General features: G+C 40.7%; 1 protein-coding gene across 1 annotated transcript in view; it reads left to right on the top strand.

Annotated features, from left to right (window-relative positions):
* The window catches only part of susd2 (sushi domain containing 2), a 35,797-nt gene that overhangs the window by 11,805 nt on the left and 4,749 nt on the right, over window positions 1–19,243 (top strand). Inside the window, exons 9-13 of the mRNA XM_085367499.1 lie at window positions 386–538; window positions 1,014–1,265; window positions 2,004–2,282; window positions 2,379–2,555; window positions 10,771–10,867. Of these exons, the coding sequence (XP_085223625.1) occupies window positions 386–538; window positions 1,014–1,265; window positions 2,004–2,282; window positions 2,379–2,555; window positions 10,771–10,867 (958 nt within the window). The remainder of the gene's footprint in view (window positions 1–385; window positions 539–1,013; window positions 1,266–2,003; window positions 2,283–2,378; window positions 2,556–10,770; window positions 10,868–19,243) is intronic.

Raw genomic sequence — 19,243 nt, 5'->3', positions numbered from 1 at the left:
AGTCAACCTTTATTTCTTTTTTCTTTTTTTTTAAATACATTTATATTATTACTCTGGTTACAAATAAGAGTTAGTAAGAGCCAAAATCTAAGGCCCTCCTGAAACGCACCATGTTTTTTTTTCTACTCTTGGCCCTGTCTGATGTCATTAAGAGGGACTGTCCCAAATAGGGTTCTAATATCTTAAGCACAGAGTTCTGACTGTGACCACAGGAGCAGAAAAAATTGCTTGTTTCTGGCAGAGGATGAAACGAGTGTTTGTACCGAGACCCAGCATAAGATAAACAAGGAGCTGTAAATTATGTTAATTGAATGATAGGTCCCCTTTTATGTTGACTTCAGAGTACATAATGCATATTTAAAATGTAATTATGTCCAAAAACAAGGTACTTTGGCCAAAGCCACACGGCTGTCGTCAGTGGCTATGAAACAGGATGCATCAGATGTCATTGAGGTGCGTGTAGCAGGGGCCCATCTTCAGGTGCTGAGGAACCAAAACATCCTACCATTCACTGAACAGAGATGGATGGACCTACATGGTGAGGTGCTTTAGATTCTCCTGACTTGGTTAAAGCTCCGATAAAAATCGTTACACTTTTATTACCCAAAGTTACATCAAAAGAAGGATCTTAATTATTAACAAAGTAACTTTAATAAAATAAAAACTCTGATTTTGGAGGTGATCTTTTGTGATTTCCTGTCATTACTGTGCATTCCTCCAACAGTTTATTCACTGCTTTTTGTTCTCATACTTTTCTCATGTTTTCTTGCTTACATTTTAAGGTTTGCCTGTTATGTGATGCAAAGCCTGCAGACAGTTATTGTTTAGGATGATAAAACACAAGTTTTTTATAATTTAAACCATGCCTTGTGTTGCTTTAACTATAGTGGCATCACTATAGTCACAAAATGTGACTTATACATATTTTAGTTGCTCAGTTTTTTGTTTTATTGTTACATTTATTAAACTGGAACCGTTTGTTATAAACTCATGGATGAATCTATGTTTTCTAGGAGTGTATGTGTTCAGCCCCAGTCCTGGGAATGTGACTGTAATCTTTTCCTCCGGTGTTGGCGTGGAGGTTTGTCTGTATGAAGGAACCATGGCTGTGACCGTGCTGCTTCCAGGAGAGTTTTACAACCACACCCAGGGTCTCCTTGGCTCAATGAACTCTGACCCATCAGATGATCTGACCATCCAACTCGGAGAAGTCATCTCCTCAGCTGATGCCACGTTGGAAGAAATCTTTACCTTTGGAGCCAGCTGTAAGTAAGAGAGCCTGTTGTTTGTGAAACAGCAGAAAATCAATCACATTGAGCAAACGCTGACAACCAGTTATCAATCGAAAACACTAAATGTGCTTATGAATCATTTTGTTTTTGCGAGCTCTTTTCTGTGTTTACAAAGGCAAAAGGAATATAAAGATTTGCTAATAATCCCCACATCAAATCGGTTTTTTCAGCGTTTTAATAAAAGGACTACATATTTGGCTCAATTTATGATAAATGTTTTGAGAGTGCACAGAAGGAGAATATGCAAGTTTTAAGTTAGCCTTAATAGATTTTAGAGAGTGAGCAAGTAAAAGCACATAAATTGGTGCTTTTCAATTGTTACAGATCCTTAAAAACTAGTGAACAGCTGACATACAATTAACCGTTTAACTGATTTCATGTGCTGTTTTAACTGAAACAGACACTCAAAACAAAACGACAGCATGTATTTGACTCTGCTCTGGGTTTTTTACTTGCTTACATATTGTGTACTTCTAATTCTTTACTTTTCATACCACATTCTAGAAAATAATCAGTTTCATCCAAGGTTTAAAAATAGTTGTTTTTTTATTCAGAGATATGTCCCCTATATGTTACAGACCTTTAGTTTCACCATTTATAAGCCGTTTTGTTAAGTCCAAACCTAAATGACAGTGTGTAGTAATTTCACAAATATACTTGTATGGTTTTTGTTTTTTAACCAATGAAAATATTGTGTGTTTCTGCCCATAGGGAACATTTCAAAGAATTCCTCCCTTTTCACATATGATTCAGAGCACCTTTTGGATATGTATAATATCCCACCGAGCCATGACCCCACTTTTGTTCCAGCTTTTTCTCTACCCGAGAGCCTTGATGACCCTTTGGTGGCAGACATGTTGACGATGTGTTATGGAGAAGGTTCACAGTTTTGTAAATATGATACCCTGACGACTCGGGACCTCACAGTGGGAAATGCCACACTCAAGGCCTACCAGAAACACCAAGCCCTACTGCACGCCCTGAAACCAGGTACCACAGGAAATAAATATATATATATTTTAACCTTTTCTTTTGTACTTGGCAGAGCACAATGAAATGATAGTTTAGTGTGTTATTCTTCCTTAGTGGTGTCTTGTGGCTGGCTTCCCACACCAAGGAATGGGAGGAAGAACGGGACTGATTACCTGGAGGGGAGCACTCTAAGCTTCGCCTGCAACAAAGGCTACATAATGTATGGATCTGCAGAGCGCACCTGTCTGGGTGATGGGACCTGGACAGGAGATCAGCCCTTCTGTATTACAGGTACGCTCTAAAAGTAAAGCCATAATAAACAAGAAGCTCTCTGAGAACGCAAATCTCTGCTGAGGCAGGGCACTCTGTGGGCAGTATTCACCTTTAGTCGAATTGAAATTGTTTACATTTCTTGTTTTTATACACACTTTAAGAAGTTTATAATTTAAAATAAATCTAATTTTGTTGGATTTTTGACCCCACTCTACACCCCTGCAAAATTTGATCAGATATCATGCAAAACTTTTTGAGCTATCATGTTTACAAACAGATTAATGACATGCGCGCGCACACACACACACACACACACACACACACACACACACACACACACACACACACACAATACAGTATATCCTTCTTGGCGGAGGTAATGAATAGCTTTCTGTGTTTGGTAAAATGAGTTCAGCGGATATGAATGTGAGAAAAGCAGCAATAATATGATCCAGTACTATATAACTATTGCAGACATTATTAATGAAAATCTCTCTTCCAAATGATTCATGAGCTGTCTTTTTAAGACAAACAAGTGTGTTGATGATCTGAACAGAATCACGTGCATTTGATCAATTTTTTTTATGTCTTTAAAGATGGGAGATGGTGGATATTTCAAAACAGTTCCCATTGGCAACAGAGTTCAGTGCCACATGTCTGAAAAACATTTTGGAAAAAAAAAAGTCTCACTTTCTTTGTGATAGATTCCATATCTCAAACTCTTTGTAACTCCCTGCCGGCTGAGTCTTGTAGCATGATGTATACTGTCATTGGCACTGAAGTATAATATAATTTAGACTGGAAGGAAAAATGTGAACGCTGTAATTTCTCTGTCAGTTTAAACTTACACGTTTTGTGCTCCACAATTGGTAGCAGCTTCCTCTTGAAATTGAGATGACTGGTGAATCTCTTTCTTGTCATGCAGTCTTTTGGACAGCAAAGATTACATAGACTTGGCTCGCGGTTGCTCATGCAGACCTTCAGTAACAAAGCTATAAACGTCTGAACTTGAACGGGCTCGGCTTTGTGTCTGTGAATTAGAACCACCTGGAACCATCTAATGCTTTCATTCATCACCTCATCTAAGAACTCAAAATGAGTATTGTAGTTTTAAGCTGATGCCATCAGATGGCAGTATTTCCAATTGAATACTCTTAGTGTGGTCAGTACCAGTTCTCCCAGTATGTCAAGATTCGTACAGCATCAGAATTCATTTTGCAGCCTGATAACCAGAATGTTTTTTTTTCTGGTAACTTTAACAGAGTTTTTATTTTCTATGCTCTGAAAAAAGCCTCACACATATGCACAGCCAAGCTGCTTCCAATTAAAATCATTTTAATAACCTTTTTTTTTTTTCCCTTTTTGTTTTGCCTTTTTTGGCTCTACAGATGAGACAAATGTGTGAGCAACAGTTTATCTCACAAATATATATATTCACGCAGTACGCCCTGTTTGTTTGCATACTGCTTGTAATGCATGTACTTTCTGTAGTATGTGTTCAGTATATTCTTTGTAACATCAGTCGCAGAGTTTATGGAAGTAAAAAGAAAGTGAGCTGGAACGCAGGCCCAGTATAATGTGTTTGTGACAGAGCGGGTTAATGCCTCGTTTTGTGGAAATAAATGGTTGATTTTAAGAAAACAACTGGTAATGACATAGTAATTATTTGTATTGCAGTTAAATTAAGATTTGATGAAATGGTGCATCTGAGAAGTGATGAAGCAGAGAATCGAAAGCGCTTAACTTCTGATCCACCTCTGCTTTCGTCCTTTCGTGGCCTCACTCCTGCCCTCCATCCTTTCCTCGTTATAACCACAAACACAGACTTCCTCTTGATAGTGATCGGGGATAAATGAGCTTCACTGAAAAGATTTGGAGTCCCTTGTAACAAACAGCTTGGTACAGCTGGATACAATTGATCCAAACTCAATTATTAGCATATTGGTTTCATAACGTGGTTATCTAGAGCAGAACTGTTTAGAAATGTTTGTTATTAAGCCTGGTGATATCTCTTTGTTTTTCTCTACATCTGTTATTTTGCTTTCTTTTCACAGTGATCTCCTTTCTGACTTTTTTGCTAAGGTTTCATCTTAATTATTATTACATTATGCATAATTGGAAAATACCATGCATATCCCTTTTCTGACTACTTGAACTTGCGCGACTGTGATGGATGACTCTCCTTCGGTGTGTCAAAAACTCAATTTGAATTTTATTTGGGAGAAAAAGAAGAACTTTTGGGCCTTCAATTGTCACAATTAGGATTGGTGGTGAGCAAAGATTGTGGGCGAAGAGCACAGTAGTGCTACTGACCCATGGGGAGCAAAGTCATGCTGCGAAAGCTTGCAAATGTTGGAAAAAATGACAAGAATTCTCCCGGTCAGGCTCCTGACCTGATGAGCTGCCTGTGGCCTTAGACACTGTGAACTTTTCCACTGCTGAAAAACTGCTGGGTCATTGCAGTAGAGCGGTGATGTTCATCAACACTAATGTCAAGTTAGTTTGAAACAGGCTTTATACTTTGTTGAAGTTTTGGACACATTCCTGCTATACTTCTCATCTCTTTATGGGCGCAGAGTGCTCATAAAGGCCACGTGGTTTTATTTGTTTTTATGGTGCAAGATGTGGAAATTGTTGATTGTAGCTTGTGCTGTCTCTCTGACAGATAGGTGCACAAATAAACAGTCATATTCTGTGAGGTAGTGCTTTAATGTGACCGTTCTACACGGGCGTACACACATACACACACAAAGGTGGGCCTTTTTAGCCTTGTGGAAAATGATTATATTTGCTGTGACACTCTCGTTACACAAATCAGAGCTAACAACTGCAAACATGACCTGAGGTTCGGAATGGCAGGTGTTGCATGAGCTGTTACCTCCGCCATTCGAATGTGACCTCTAACCAAGTAAACATACTAAATACAGACAGAGCTGGAGACGCCCTGGTGGATCTCGCCTCCTCCCCTTAAATGAATCGCTGCAGCACGATGTGCAGGCTGAACAGTTGCAGAATTGGAGTCACAGCTGAGATGAAAAGGGTGTGCCGCTGAACAACAAATGTGACCACATCCAGTTTGACTTCTTCTCTGAGTCACTTTAATGAGTTGCTGCTGAAATGTTGCCTGCTATCAGCAGAGGTGACAGTAAGTCCTTTCCATCAAAAGTGGATCTCTGTATGAATTTTCCCATCACTAAAATCCCCAGCTATTTGAGATGGATGCTGTACTTGTCGGCGTGCTTTTTTAGCCATTTTAGAGTTTAGGTAGTGGTGGTGCAGTGTGTTGTGAGGATAATGTTAATATCTTCTGCTAGAAAGATGGGAGTGTTGGAGAAGTGAAGGTGGAGTTTGGACTGAAAGTCCTCTGAGTGCTTTTGATCTCACGACTGACAGGGCTGTGAGAGACTTACAAGGTCCTAGAGCTTACTAGCATTGCCGTGCCTTGTCACGGTCTTCTGAAAAACAATACCCCTGGTTGAGTATCAAATGCATACCAATAACAGGTTTGGCCCACCTTAATGGCCTTATAATATTAATACAGTTTCTTGCGTAGAGGGGAAGAAAGTGATTAAAGGGAAGGTGACAGCTGCCAGAAGGGGATCGAGCAATTTTCATAGGGAGTAGTGACGTGGGTTGCAAGACAAAGCCTCACTCAATTTACTCGCTGTGGTTCTCTCTTAGATTCCCCTGAGATAGTGCAGCTGAGCATTGAGAGAGAGGCAAAAGTGGTTGGTAAATTCAGGTTGCGTAGGAGAATGAGAATTGAAATGCCAACCAGGGACAGCTCGAGACCTTAAAACCAGTCATGTTGCTCACATTTTAGTGTCTTGCTTGTGGCCATTTCTGTCACTGAAAGTCTCTAGTTGATAAATTCCACTTAGCAGGCTTTTTCACCTCTGTTATATTTTAATTTTGAGTTCAAGTTACATTTAATTCAAATTAATTCAACATTCAATTAAAAATGAACACAAGAATGTGAAGTCAGCAGTGTTGAATGTTGAAACATTTGACATGTGTTGTTTCACACTGTGCTGAGCAAGATTAGAAGAATTGCAGCAAGTACTTCATATGACCTTCAAACCGCATTTTTCTAACTGTTAGTATCATACGCAGTAGAAAAGATGGACGTGTACTATTGCATTACCCACTGGTTTGTAAAGTCCTGTTACAAAGCCACAGTTTCATTATTTTCACCTCAGCCATCTTGATATATAGAAACCAGATGTGATGAGTGCGGGGTGGATCTGACTGTGAAACTTCAGTTATTGATTTGTGACTGGCAAGTGACGAGCAGAGATGGGCAGTAACGCATTCCGATTACTTTTTTCAAGTAACGAGTAAAATAAGGGATTACTATTGCAAAAACGGTAATTAGATTACTGTTACTTTCCCGTAAGCACGCTGCGTTACTAAAACCGTGATTTTTTTTTTTTTGCGAGAATGTCTCATGACAGTGACGTAAGCGAGTGCGACGTTCGTGACAACAGCTGTGTGCAGATCAACAATGGATAATATATTGAGTGCGGGAGAGAGTATGAGCGTGCAGCGTTTAAAGTGTGGAAGTACTGACCTTACTTTGAGTTTGATTCCATAAAAAGTGACAAAAACATTAGCGTCCATCGTGCGTGGGAAGAAAACTTCTTTTTACAGCGAAAAAACCTCCCCAAAACTTCCAAGCAAGCACCGAGTGCGCTACGACGTAATGGGGAATTCACAGAGAAACTTGCGGATTCTTCAACTGACCGCTGCGGCACACCTGCACCAGGGTAAACCTCCGCCTACCCCGCTCCAGCTTTACAGGTGAAAATAGAGCAACAGGACCGCTAGTGTTTGATTTTATTTATTTTCTGCTGTGTTTTACTTGCAAAAGAGACTTTTCTATTTGATTACATTTTGTATGATGGATTATGCAGAATTGGGCTGAAAAATCTATTGCTTTATCACCTATTCAGGTTGTAAATCGTGTTTTTAAAAGTAATTAATTACTTTTGAAAATGAGTAATCAGTAAAGTAACGGGATTACTTTTTTGGGGAAGTAATTAGTTACTGATTACTTTTTCAAGTAACTTGACCAACACTGGTGACGAGTCCACCAGCATGAACAGATAAGCCTCTTATGACTCTTAGAATGACCATAATTTACAAAAATAACTTATTGTTCTATTCACACATGTCACAGACATTGTGGTGGATGATCTGCTTCAGCTCATCTAAGAGCAGGTGTATGACAAAAAGGTTAGGTTCTGCTGATGCACAGCACTGGTATTTGCCTTTTCCTTAACCAAATAAGATGCATTCAGATGTAACATTGCCATTTTTCACCAGCTTTCCCCCCTGTGCTGCCGTCATGAAGACAAGATCACTTCTGGTTTTAAAACATCCACTTGCATGAAGCTCATAAGATACTTACTGATTTTTCTCCATCTTCATCTTCTTCATCTTCTTTACCTTCTCCAACAGTATGTGCGTAAGTGCAAGTAAAGGAAAAAATGTCTGATTTTTTTTCTTTTAGAATGTAATGTGTGCTTTCACCTGCTGTTTCTAGTATTTGATGGACAAATAAAATCTCATACTTGAGTTATTGAAACTCTAGTCAACAAAACAGGTTAATAATTATTTTAAAAAACAGTGAATCTTCTTTAGATCTAATGAAAACCTCTTTGGAGATCGCCATTATGCATGAAAAACCCAGTCAAAGGAAAACAACAGAACCATTTCTGTTTTGTTTGTGTGTTCAAGGCTTTATTTTCAAAGGAGATTTTGTACCAATCTGTATTGTTACTCTGTAGCCACTGATTTGTGCAATCAACATCTACTTCACAAGCTACTCTACTTTTTCTGCTAAGTAGAGAAAAAATGGGCAAGAAACGAGTACAAATGCAAGAAATTGAGGAGTGGATGTAACATAAATATATTAAAAAAAATTCTGTGTTAAAACATACACATATGCTGTAGATGTCGATGCAACTACAACTACAACTGCTGTAATTTTGTGTTCAAAATCACATTTTTAAATGCCAGATGATTGACAAGCAGTGTTGTTAGTTAGCGCCTACCTTACTTTTTGTCAGTGCGGTGATGCAATGCAGGTTTTTTTTGTTTTTAATTTTGTACAGGGAACCTATAATGACAAAAGTTTCAATCATATACATGTTTCAGATTCCAAGAATATTTGCACCTGTCAGAATAACAAGAACAAGAAACGTCTTTGCTATTACCAAGGAGAGAAAAGCCAACAGAACGATTTTGAGATGGTATCAGCAATGACAGAAAAAAAAGGAAAACCCAGAAACTTATCTCTATGTTAAGAAAAGCTTTATGCATTAAGAACATAGCTCAAGGGTGTCCGGGTGTGTTAGCGACTAGCAATTTCTTTCAGAGATAAAGACAAAGGAGTGCATTTTAATCAGTCCAAACATTATGAACTCAGAAATATTCTGAGGTTGAATTGATAATATGTAACATGTAATTTCATCTGTTTTCACTGTAGGATAGGTGAAGCAGGTGAGGGATACTCTCTGTCAAACCCTGTGGTATTTATCATGTGTTTATTTCATCTCAGTGGAAATGTGATGCTTTCAACCTGAGTGCTGTTGCTCACTGTGGGTTTATTATTTGATCAGTGAAGTTTGAGTGGACTAACCAGATTGATTTTAATGGTAAAGATTATTACTATACTGGGAGCATGTGGAGGACTAGCATTCAGTCGTTGTGCAGACGTTTGATGTCAGTCCTGCTGCATCCAGATCTGATCCATTGATATTAACACAGAGTAGTTTAGAAGCTTGTGAAGCTATTAGTACATTGTCAGTGTGCATCTCGGTGTAGTTCTTTATTAGCTTTAGTTGTGCCTTGGTTTTTTGTGTTTTGTTTTTTTTTCACACAGCTGAGGTTATTTTTAAGGACCAGCATCACACTTAACATGTGCTCAAATGAAGACTCAAATAGAAAGTCGTATAGTTCATTTGTGCTTGCCAATTCCCAAAGGAACATTTTAGATTTTTTTAATTTAATCACAGTATCACCTAAACAAGTGTGCACAATTTAGAGTCAAGTTGTTTTTTTAAGCCAGGTTTATCATTTTAGTTTTGTTTAAGCCCGTTGGTATGTTTAAAAACTGCTACACTGCCTAGTAACTGTTGCTTTCTGGCTAATTGGCCAATCATACTTTTTTTAAATATTTTATGAATTGGTTTAGATGAGAAAATACCTGCGATTTGTTTTTTATATGAATGGCATACATAACAAAGTGATTCGTTAGAACAAAATGAAACAACAATAAGCTTTCTAATATGAGCACAGTGTTTGCCTGTTTAGCACAAAGGAAATTGTCAAATCTGATGATTCTCTTTGGTTCATATTCACTTTATACTGACTCACCATGCCCATGTTAAAATTCATAGGACAGTCTTTTTAATTCTGTACTTTATGTGTCTGTAGACCACTTGGCACTGTCCACTTGGTGCATTTATTCTTGTCTTGCTGTTACAACGGTTACTAACCCCTTCATTCTAGTTATTGTAATAAAATGTTTTGTATATCCAGTTAAATAATAAAGATCAAGGCTTCAGCATTTTAGCGTATTTTCCTGTTGTCATTTTCCTCTGTATACATACTGTCATCAGTTCCCTGCTGTAAAAATAAATACACTTTTTCAGTGTTAATATTACCAAAGTCTTTGTAGATTAAGTGTGCCTGATATGTCACCACAATGTTGAAGAACCAAACTGTCAAAAAGCAAGTGGGGGACTTTTATATTCAGTGTACCAGTTGGATGAATAATAGATTTTTAACACTGTGAGCAAAATTTATGTTGTGTGGGGAAAGAGTACTTTCTTTTTCTTTTTCACCCAAAATCACCCTGAGCCTGACACTATTTATAGTGCTCACCAGACTTATTTGTCTGGTGAGCACTATAAATAAATCTTGTACTACTTAATAACCATTTATGCCTCTGTGTGTGCTTCCTCGGCCACTCAACCAGTCCTTGGACACATAAACGTTCACTATATATGTAACAGTTTAGCCCAAAAAAGGACTTTTAGTCATTCATCATTTGTCACTGTTTATAAAGTTTCTAAGCTTGTGCTGAGATCTTAAAACAAGCTCACTGTTTTACAAACTCTTGATGTTGTTGATACTCCAAATAATAAAGTTGCGATGGGTGCATGACTGTTCTGAAGGATAAATAGTTTATAGCAGTGTTTAACTACATTCTTGTGATTTCTCACAGACGATAAAGTGGGCTTTGTTCTCGGTGCTGTTGGTTCCCTCTTAGCACTCGTCACTGTGGGAATAATAATCAGTCTACAAAACAGGAAACAAAAAAGGTGAGATGCTCATGATTTGCTACACATGAAAATCAATATTTTTGTGCTTATGCCACTAAAAGTAATATAGGACACAAGAAATATAAAAAAGGTATGGCAGTGTTAGGAGTCACAGTGCTCTTCACAGCATTAGCAGCAGTTCTGCTGCAGCTTGATTTTCTGTTTCTCTTAATTAGATTTTTTTTATGAAAAGATGAATTCTCATTTTTTCACTGGATTCTTTTTGATTTGAGAGGTACAGTGTTGGTATCCACCAAGTTTTATTATGTTACAACAGTAAGTTTATGTTTATAGTGTGAAAAAAAGGTAAGATTACTTCACTAAAAAGTATGAGTAAATGGAAGAGCATGTTTCTACTCTACCAGTATTCAGACTGTATTCTTGATGTCTGATTAATTAATTTGTATTGTAGTTCCTAAATATTCCTTTCTATTGTCTCTGAGTCTATTTAGAGTTCTTGATTTCTTTCTTCCATTTCTGTGTCCATGTTCTGTCTTCAGTGTCATCATGTTTGTTTACCTTCAGTCTCGCTAGTCTGTTATCTCTGTGTTTACTCCTTCCCTGAAGCTAGTTTTGAGTCTGGAATCTGGGGCTGTGTCCCAATTCAGGGTCTGCACACTTGAAGTACGCGCACTATGCATACTACGTACGGTGCGTACTATAAGTACGAGAAGTGCGGAAGTGAGAGGCTTGTGAAATGGGACGGTATACACTTCGTCGCGCTGTTCAGGTTGCCTAGCAACCATGATACTAACCGCGAGACACGTTACATACAGCTTTGTTTGACAGAAATGAAGGAGAAAAATGTTTTGTTGGTCATTCATTTTTGTCATGACATAACTTTGATTAGTTGAGTATCTGAGGCTGAGACCACGGGACTGTAAAACATGATTGTTGGGCTTCATTTCTGTGCTGAACAGTCATTTAAGATTAGTTAGTAAATAACAATTAGTTAATGTTGTTCATGAGACTAAAGTCATCTCACTGTGGTAATGTAATATGGCCAATATAATATGGCTAATATTATAGTATTGTCAGTGCGCAGGGCAAGCTAGCAAGACAGAAGTTAAGCTCTCCTTGCAACATGGCAAATTGAACCTCCCCCACCCTCATTCAGATCTGGCGTTTGTAATTATTTTGGTTTTCATGTGACATATGACCCTGAAGGTAAGCGCGTCATGGACTAAAGTAAAACAGTATGTCGGATGTGCCATGCAATGCTCAATTACATGGGTGGGAACTAGTGGGTTAGCGCAGTTAGCTCGTTAACGTGTTGGCCTTCTAGCCCCACGCACGGGCGATCAGGGGTAGCTCGTTAACGGAGATTTGCCGTGTTGTGGCGTTAACGTCATTTCAACGAGATTAACGCTGACAGCACTAGTGGGAACACAACGAATATGACTGCACATTTACGCCGACATCATCCTAGTGCAAAGACAAGTGGAAGAAGACAAAAACAACAAGCATGCATGCTACAAACTTTACCCGAGTCATTTAGACAGCCGTTAGCACATGATTCTCCTTATGGGGACCTGATATGTTTAATATTGTGGCGAGCTCAGACAAGGTGGAGACGGAGGTGTCGTTTGGTCTTGCTTCCCGTGAGCTAGCCAGGGAGCACAGCCGTTTATTGACATCTGCAGAAGAACACTGCCGCTAGCTAACTGCTCAGCGCGGCAACCGCACAGCAACAACAACAACAACACACAGGGCGCCCTCTGACCCCGGAAGGACACACCGTCGCAGCGAGAGGGCGTCACCCGTCACTATGGCAACATAAACAAAAAATAACTGTACAAACAGAACCCTGAACAGCCCTGACCCGCTACATAGCCCCCGCCTAAGGGGTCAGTCGTCCCCGATGACCCCATTACCCCACACAAAGTCCTGCAAATGTCCAGGTGCCTTCTTTTGGCGCACCGGCTAGTCACGACCGGCGGGGGAAAAGTCACTCGGGTCAGAACATGGGGTGCCACCATCATCCCACTTCTGACACCAATGTGGCGAGCTCAGACAAGGAGGAGACGGAGGTGTCGTTTGGTCTTGCTTCCCGTGAGCTAGCCAGGGAGCACAGCCGTTTATTGACATCTGCAGAAGAACACTGCCTGTCACTACCCGATCCGTACCGGAAACCCGATCGGTACCCCGCATGCGCAAATCTTACGTCACTTCCTCTCTTTGCCAACAGTGCGATATTCAATATATTTGAATGACACGGTTAGCGCCCAGTTAGCTCTTAGCATTTCTCAACAGCTCTGCCTCCTTTTCGACTACCGGGACATTTAAACAATGGATAATCCGTATCCGCAACAAATTTTTGCTTTTCTCCTCAACAGAGAGCGTCCCCCGATTGAACAACAGCGCCATAAAATAAGAAGAATGGTGCCTAATGACAGAGTTAATAATACAGACTTTGTAATATGTCACGTGAAGATTCAGCAGTCAGATGAAGTGTTTACTGGCAATTGACAGTGATAGCGGACATCATCGTCACTATTCCAACAATCCTCTCCACACAGACAAGCATAAACACACTCGACTATCACTAAATCAAATTCAACACACGTTTGTAATGACGCTAATTCAGTTTACAATAGGGTTCATTCGCTCAGTCAGCAGGTGGCGGTATCCTCGTACACTGGGGAGTACACTGCCATTAAACGAACAGAAGAAGAAGAAACCCCTTGCACATGCGCGGTACGGATCGGGTAGACCCGATTTGTACGGTCCGACTTTGCACATGCGCAGTAAGGATCGGGAGTCCCGATCTGTCACTATCTTTTTATTTTTTTGTTTTTCTCTACATTATATTAAATGTTTCATTATCGGAAAGATTTTAAGAGATACTTGTTATTCTTAACATCTTAACAGATACTCTGACCTGTAACTATCGTAAAATGCTTCGACCGGAAGTAGACACCTTTCGCGCATGCGGGGTACCGATCGGGTTTCCGGTACGGATCGGGTAGTGACACTGCCGCTAGCTAACCGCACAGCAACAACAACAACAACACACAGGGCGCCCTCTGACCCCGGAAGGACACACCGTCGCAGCGAGAGGGCGTCACCCGTCACTATGGCAACATAAACAAAAAATAACTGTACAAACAGAACCCCGAACAGCCCTGACCCGCTACACAGCCCCCACCTAAGGGGTCAGTCGTCCCCGATGACCCCATTACCCCACACAAAGTCCTGCAAATGTCCAGGTGCCTTCTTTTGGCGCACCGGTCAGTCACGACCGGCAGGGGAAAAGTCACTCGGGTCAGAACATGGGGTGCCACCATCATCCCACTTATGACACCAATGTGGCAAGCTCAGACAAGGAGGAGACGGAGGTGTCGTTTGGTCTTGCTTCCCGTGAGCTAGCCAGGGAGCACAGCCGTTTATTGACATCTGCAGAAGAACACTGCCGCTAGCTAACTGCTCAGCGCGGCAACCGCACAGCAGCAACAACAACAACACACAGGGCGCCCTCTGACCCCGGAAAGACACACCGTCGCAGCGAGAGGGCGTCACCCGTCACTATGGCAACATAAACAAAAAATAACTGTACAAACAGAACCCTGAACAGCCCTGACCCGCTACATAGCCCCCACCTAAGGGGTCAGTCGTCCCCGATGACCCCATTACCCCACACAAAGTTCTGCAAATGTCCAGGTGCCTTCTTTTGGCGCACCGGCTAGTCACGACCGGCGGGGGAAAAGTCACTCGGGTCAGAACATGGGGTGCCACCATCATCCCACTTCTGACACCAATGTGGCGAGCTCAGACAAGGAGGAGACGGAGGTGTCGTTTGGTCTTGCTTCCCGTGAGCTAGCCAGGGAGCACAGCCGTTTATTGACATCTGCAGAAGAACACTGCCGCTAGCTAACCGCACAGCAGCAACAACAACAACACACAGGGCGCCCTCTGACCCCGGAAAGACACACCGTCGCAGCGAGAGGGCGTCACCCGTCACTATGGCAACATAAACAAAACATAACTGTACAAACAGAACCCCGAACAGCCCTGACCCGCTACATAGCCCCCACCTAAGGGGTCAGTCGTCCCCCATTACCCCACACAAAGTTCTGCAAATGTCCAGGTGCCTTCTTTTGGCGCACCGGCCAGTCACGACCGGCAGGGGAAAAGTCACTCGGGTCAGAACATGGGGTGCCACCATCATCCCACTTATGACACCAATGTGGCAAGCTCAGACAAGGAGGAGACGGAGGTGTCGTTTGGTCTTGCTTCCCGTGAGCTAGCCAGGGAGCACAGCCGTTTATTGACATCTGCAGAAGAACACTGCCGCTAGCTAACTGCTCAGCGCGGCAACCGCACAGCAACAACAACAACAACACACAGGGCGCCCTCTGACCCCGGAAGGACACACCGTCGCAGCGAGAGGGCGTCACCCGTCACTATGGCAACATAAACAAAACATAACTGTACAAACAGAACCCCGAACAGCCCTGACCTGCTACAATATGCTGCTGACAATATAGCCCAGAAGAAGCTTATAGTATAGCTTTTATTTTGGAAAGAGCCATTTCTCTGTAATAAACTCTCTTTTCCATACAGGGCTTGCAAAATCGCTATCCCAACGTGCCGGGGCTAGCGATTTTTCCAGTCGGGCTACCAAAATCTATCTCTGCCCTGCCCGTCGGGCTATTGTAGGAAGGAAAATATATGTCAATGCTTTTGCATTCTTTCGGAAATGTAGCTGGGTAATTATGTCATTGGCATCGATGAGCCACTGTCAATATGTGACATATTGAAATCGCATTTGAATTTGCGCTTGTTTTTTGCTTTCACTTTGCAATCGCGCGAACTGTGTATAGAGAGCGACAGCACTGATTGATGAGTGATGATAATTTGCGCACCAATTCCTCTGACATCGTCTTATCAATCGTTAGCTTACTATGCAAACATGACAAGTGAAATCTCCCGCAGCAAGCTTAAACATATAAGAGGTTGATCGCGCAGAGAATCGCTGACCGTTATGTGTGTGTGTGTAAAAGCAGCAGGATATATATTTTAGTTCTGCTGAGCCAAATAAGACAGGTCAGGGTGAAGAAGTGACAGCCAAAGAAAAGCTTACCACAAAACGGAAAAGTTATGACAAATCAGACTATAAGGCAAAAAGAAAGTGCAGCTTTATGGTTTCATGGACAAAAGAATTTCTGTGGCTGCGATATGATGAGCTATATAACCGGGGCTGCACATAAGTGGTCTGCAGGTGCGCATTTGCTGTCAAAAAAAAAAAAAAACGCGCACAAGATATGAAGTTGCAACGCGTGTTTGCATACATAAGATTTTCTGGAGGAGGACAGACATTTGTTTAGAACTCTTAAAGATGTCGAAGAAGCAAGCTCCTTTAAGCAATTACTTTGGTCTTCCTCCACCTCCAAACAAATGTCAGAAGGAGTCCGAACCACAAAAGAAGCACGTATTCTCGGAAAAGTGGTTGCAGGAGGTGAGCTGGCTTCAAACAAATGATGAACGCACAGAGATGTGGTGCGGAATGTGCCGTGAAAATCCCACTCTAGCGGACAAAAACAGTGCTTTTTATATGGACGCAAACGCGCGTTGCAACTTCTTATCTGGTGCGCGTCTTTTATTTTGACAGCGAATGCGCACATGCGGACCACTTATGTGCACCCGTGTAAATAACATAATGTTCTGCCGGGTGTGTTGTTGGTTTTCTCTCGATTTCTGAGTCGACAAGCGACTTTGTTACGGGGACCAGTCATTTTAAGAAAGGCCCCCATTAGAACCCATGAGAAATGCAAAAAATGCATTATTGCTCAGTCTGCAATATCTTTCCCAGAACAAACACCAATTGCAAATAACATACTAAAAATAAACCTGAAAAATCTGTTTAGAACAGCGTACTATGTTGCAAAGAGTGAACTACCACTGGCAAAATTTAGCAGTCTTTGCAAACTTCAAAAAGCAAATGGCCTAGATCTTGGTTCCACTTGTCTCTTACCCGTGACTTCAGTGGAAATTTCAAATTCAGGATCTGACACAGACTGATTCATGTCCTACACAGTTCTTACAAGTTCATAGAAATTTCTGTTCAATTAGAACCAAGTATTTGAGTTGATGATTGTAATTTTTATACAATGTTGTAATTTGTTTTTCAACAATTTTTTGATTAATGTTTTGTTTCCTTTACAATATTATACTTTAATGTATAATATTGTAAAGGAAACAAAACATCAATCAAAAAATTGCTCTCGTTTTTATTCGGGCTACTTAAATTTATTTTGGGCTACCAAAAACTGAAGAGTCCCTGCCCGAAGGGCTACCAGAGATTTTGAAACTTTGAGAGCCCAGAGATATATTTATTTTTTTTAAATTACTTTTGTTTCAGCAACATTAAATTTAAAAACTGTACTTTTGAGTTAAAATATATATTTATAATTTTAATAAATGACAAATTAAAAAGGCATGAACATTTTTTTTGTATCGAAAAAATATCGAACCGTGACACCAAAGTATCGAACCGAACCGTGAATTTTGTGTATCGTTGCACCCCTAATAAATCTATCTGTCTGTCTGTCTGTCTGTCTGTCTGTGACTTTAATTATTAAACGTTCGCACATAAATAAGTGACGTCATATTCAGTACTTTTGACAGTTCACTCTTCGGCCGCTCCATCTTATTAGGGAAATTCCATATACATAAATGTACATTTCAAAACTCAACCCCATCATTTAATTTGTTTTTGATTGAAATTGAATATTACTTAAATGGCCTGAATTTTATATAGCCCTTTACTAGTCCCTAAGGACCCCAAAGCGCTTTACATATCCAGTCATCCACCCATTCACACACCCATTCACACACTGGTGATGGCAAGCTACATTGTAGCCACAGCCACCCTGGGGCGCACTGACAGAGGCGCCCCAGGCAATCTTACTTAAACTCTCTTAAATTAACTTCCAATAAAAAAAGGTTTATCATTGATTGAAATTCATTCAGAAATGTTTAACGAATGAGCTGTCACAACTTTCAAGTACAAAGTTGTTATGAAGTCTGTCACATTCCCCCCCTTTTTCTTTTTTTTATCATGTATTTATTTATCCTTCTTATTTCATTGTACTGTATATTGTTACTCTTATTTGCCTTGTATGTCTACTGTACAAACTGAACTGGAATGACTGACTGTTCGCTTTATAATTTCAATAAAGTTTGGGGGAAAAAAAAAACCTCTTCGGCCGCTCCCTTCTGCCGTATTTTGCGGCAAAATTATCCACACCCACCGCCGCGCTATGAATTGTGGGATATATGGGACCACGAAGCGTGCACCGGACCACGCTTGATATTTGGGGAAATCGACGGCGCATTTGGAGTATGCATTTGAAGTACACTTCGAATTGGGACAGCCGTCGTCGCGTGGCGGTGACGTAACCGCACTTAAAATGCGTACTTCAAGCGTGCAGACCCTGAATTGGGACACAGCCTGGGTCTCTCTGTCTGTTGGTTTCCTGTCTTATTTTGATAGTCTCTCATCCTGTGTGCACTGAGTTAAGTTCTGCTTGCCCTGTTTCATTAGTCTAATTTAGTTCACCTTCCTGATTACCTCATGTGTATATTTAAGCCCTTAGTTTCCTTCTGTCCTTGTTGTGATCTCTTCAAGCTCCGTCCGGTTGCCCTCACACACCCATTCTTACAACCACTTTCTTATCTGTGCTTTTTCTGCCTAACATTTGTATATATTCATACTGTGATGGATCTGTTGGAGAGCAACTTGTGGTTAGTATTTTGCCAAAGGATATTTAGTATGCAGACGTGGATAGAATCACCATGACCTGTGCTACCTGCTGAGGTACAGCCACTTCTCAGGCATGCAGCATGTCCCCTTTATCACCACATCATGGGACCAGATGGCATTGTTGTTTCATAAATACACAGGATAATAATTTATTTTTTTCTGTCAAGGTTGCACAATAATCGTGTCCACTGTATTTTACCAACTGAATACTTTAAATTTGCACTTGCAGTAAATTTAATATAGCCTGAGCCTGAGACCCTGCATTCTCAAATGGGGCTTTTGGTTTTTCAACACCTTGTAGTTGATTGTGCTCTATAGTGTTTTATATTTGTTAAGCCATGTAAGGAAATTCTGACTTTCTGTCCTAAGAGAAAGCTTGGTTTGTATACTTATCAGATCCAAGTAATCACAAGCTGACAGCAGAAAGCAAAACTTGGCTCTCAGGATGATAATGCAGAGAAAACACTGCAGCTGATCAGTAAGATAAAATTACACTAATAGCAGATAACATACAGAATACATGCATGCATGTCTAAAAACTATGGTTATCTCTGATCTGTGTCTCTCTTTCTGTGTGAAGCAGCAATGCCAAGGTCTCCTCAGGTCAGGCA

This window comes from Diplotaxodon limnothrissa, linkage group LG12 (genome assembly GCF_057381915.1).
Source record: "Diplotaxodon limnothrissa isolate DT_005_m linkage group LG12, D_limnothrissa_male_GT1.1, whole genome shotgun sequence".
NCBI lineage: Eukaryota > Metazoa > Chordata > Actinopteri > Cichliformes > Cichlidae > Diplotaxodon > Diplotaxodon limnothrissa.
This window is presented reverse-complemented; position numbering and strand designations above follow the sequence as displayed.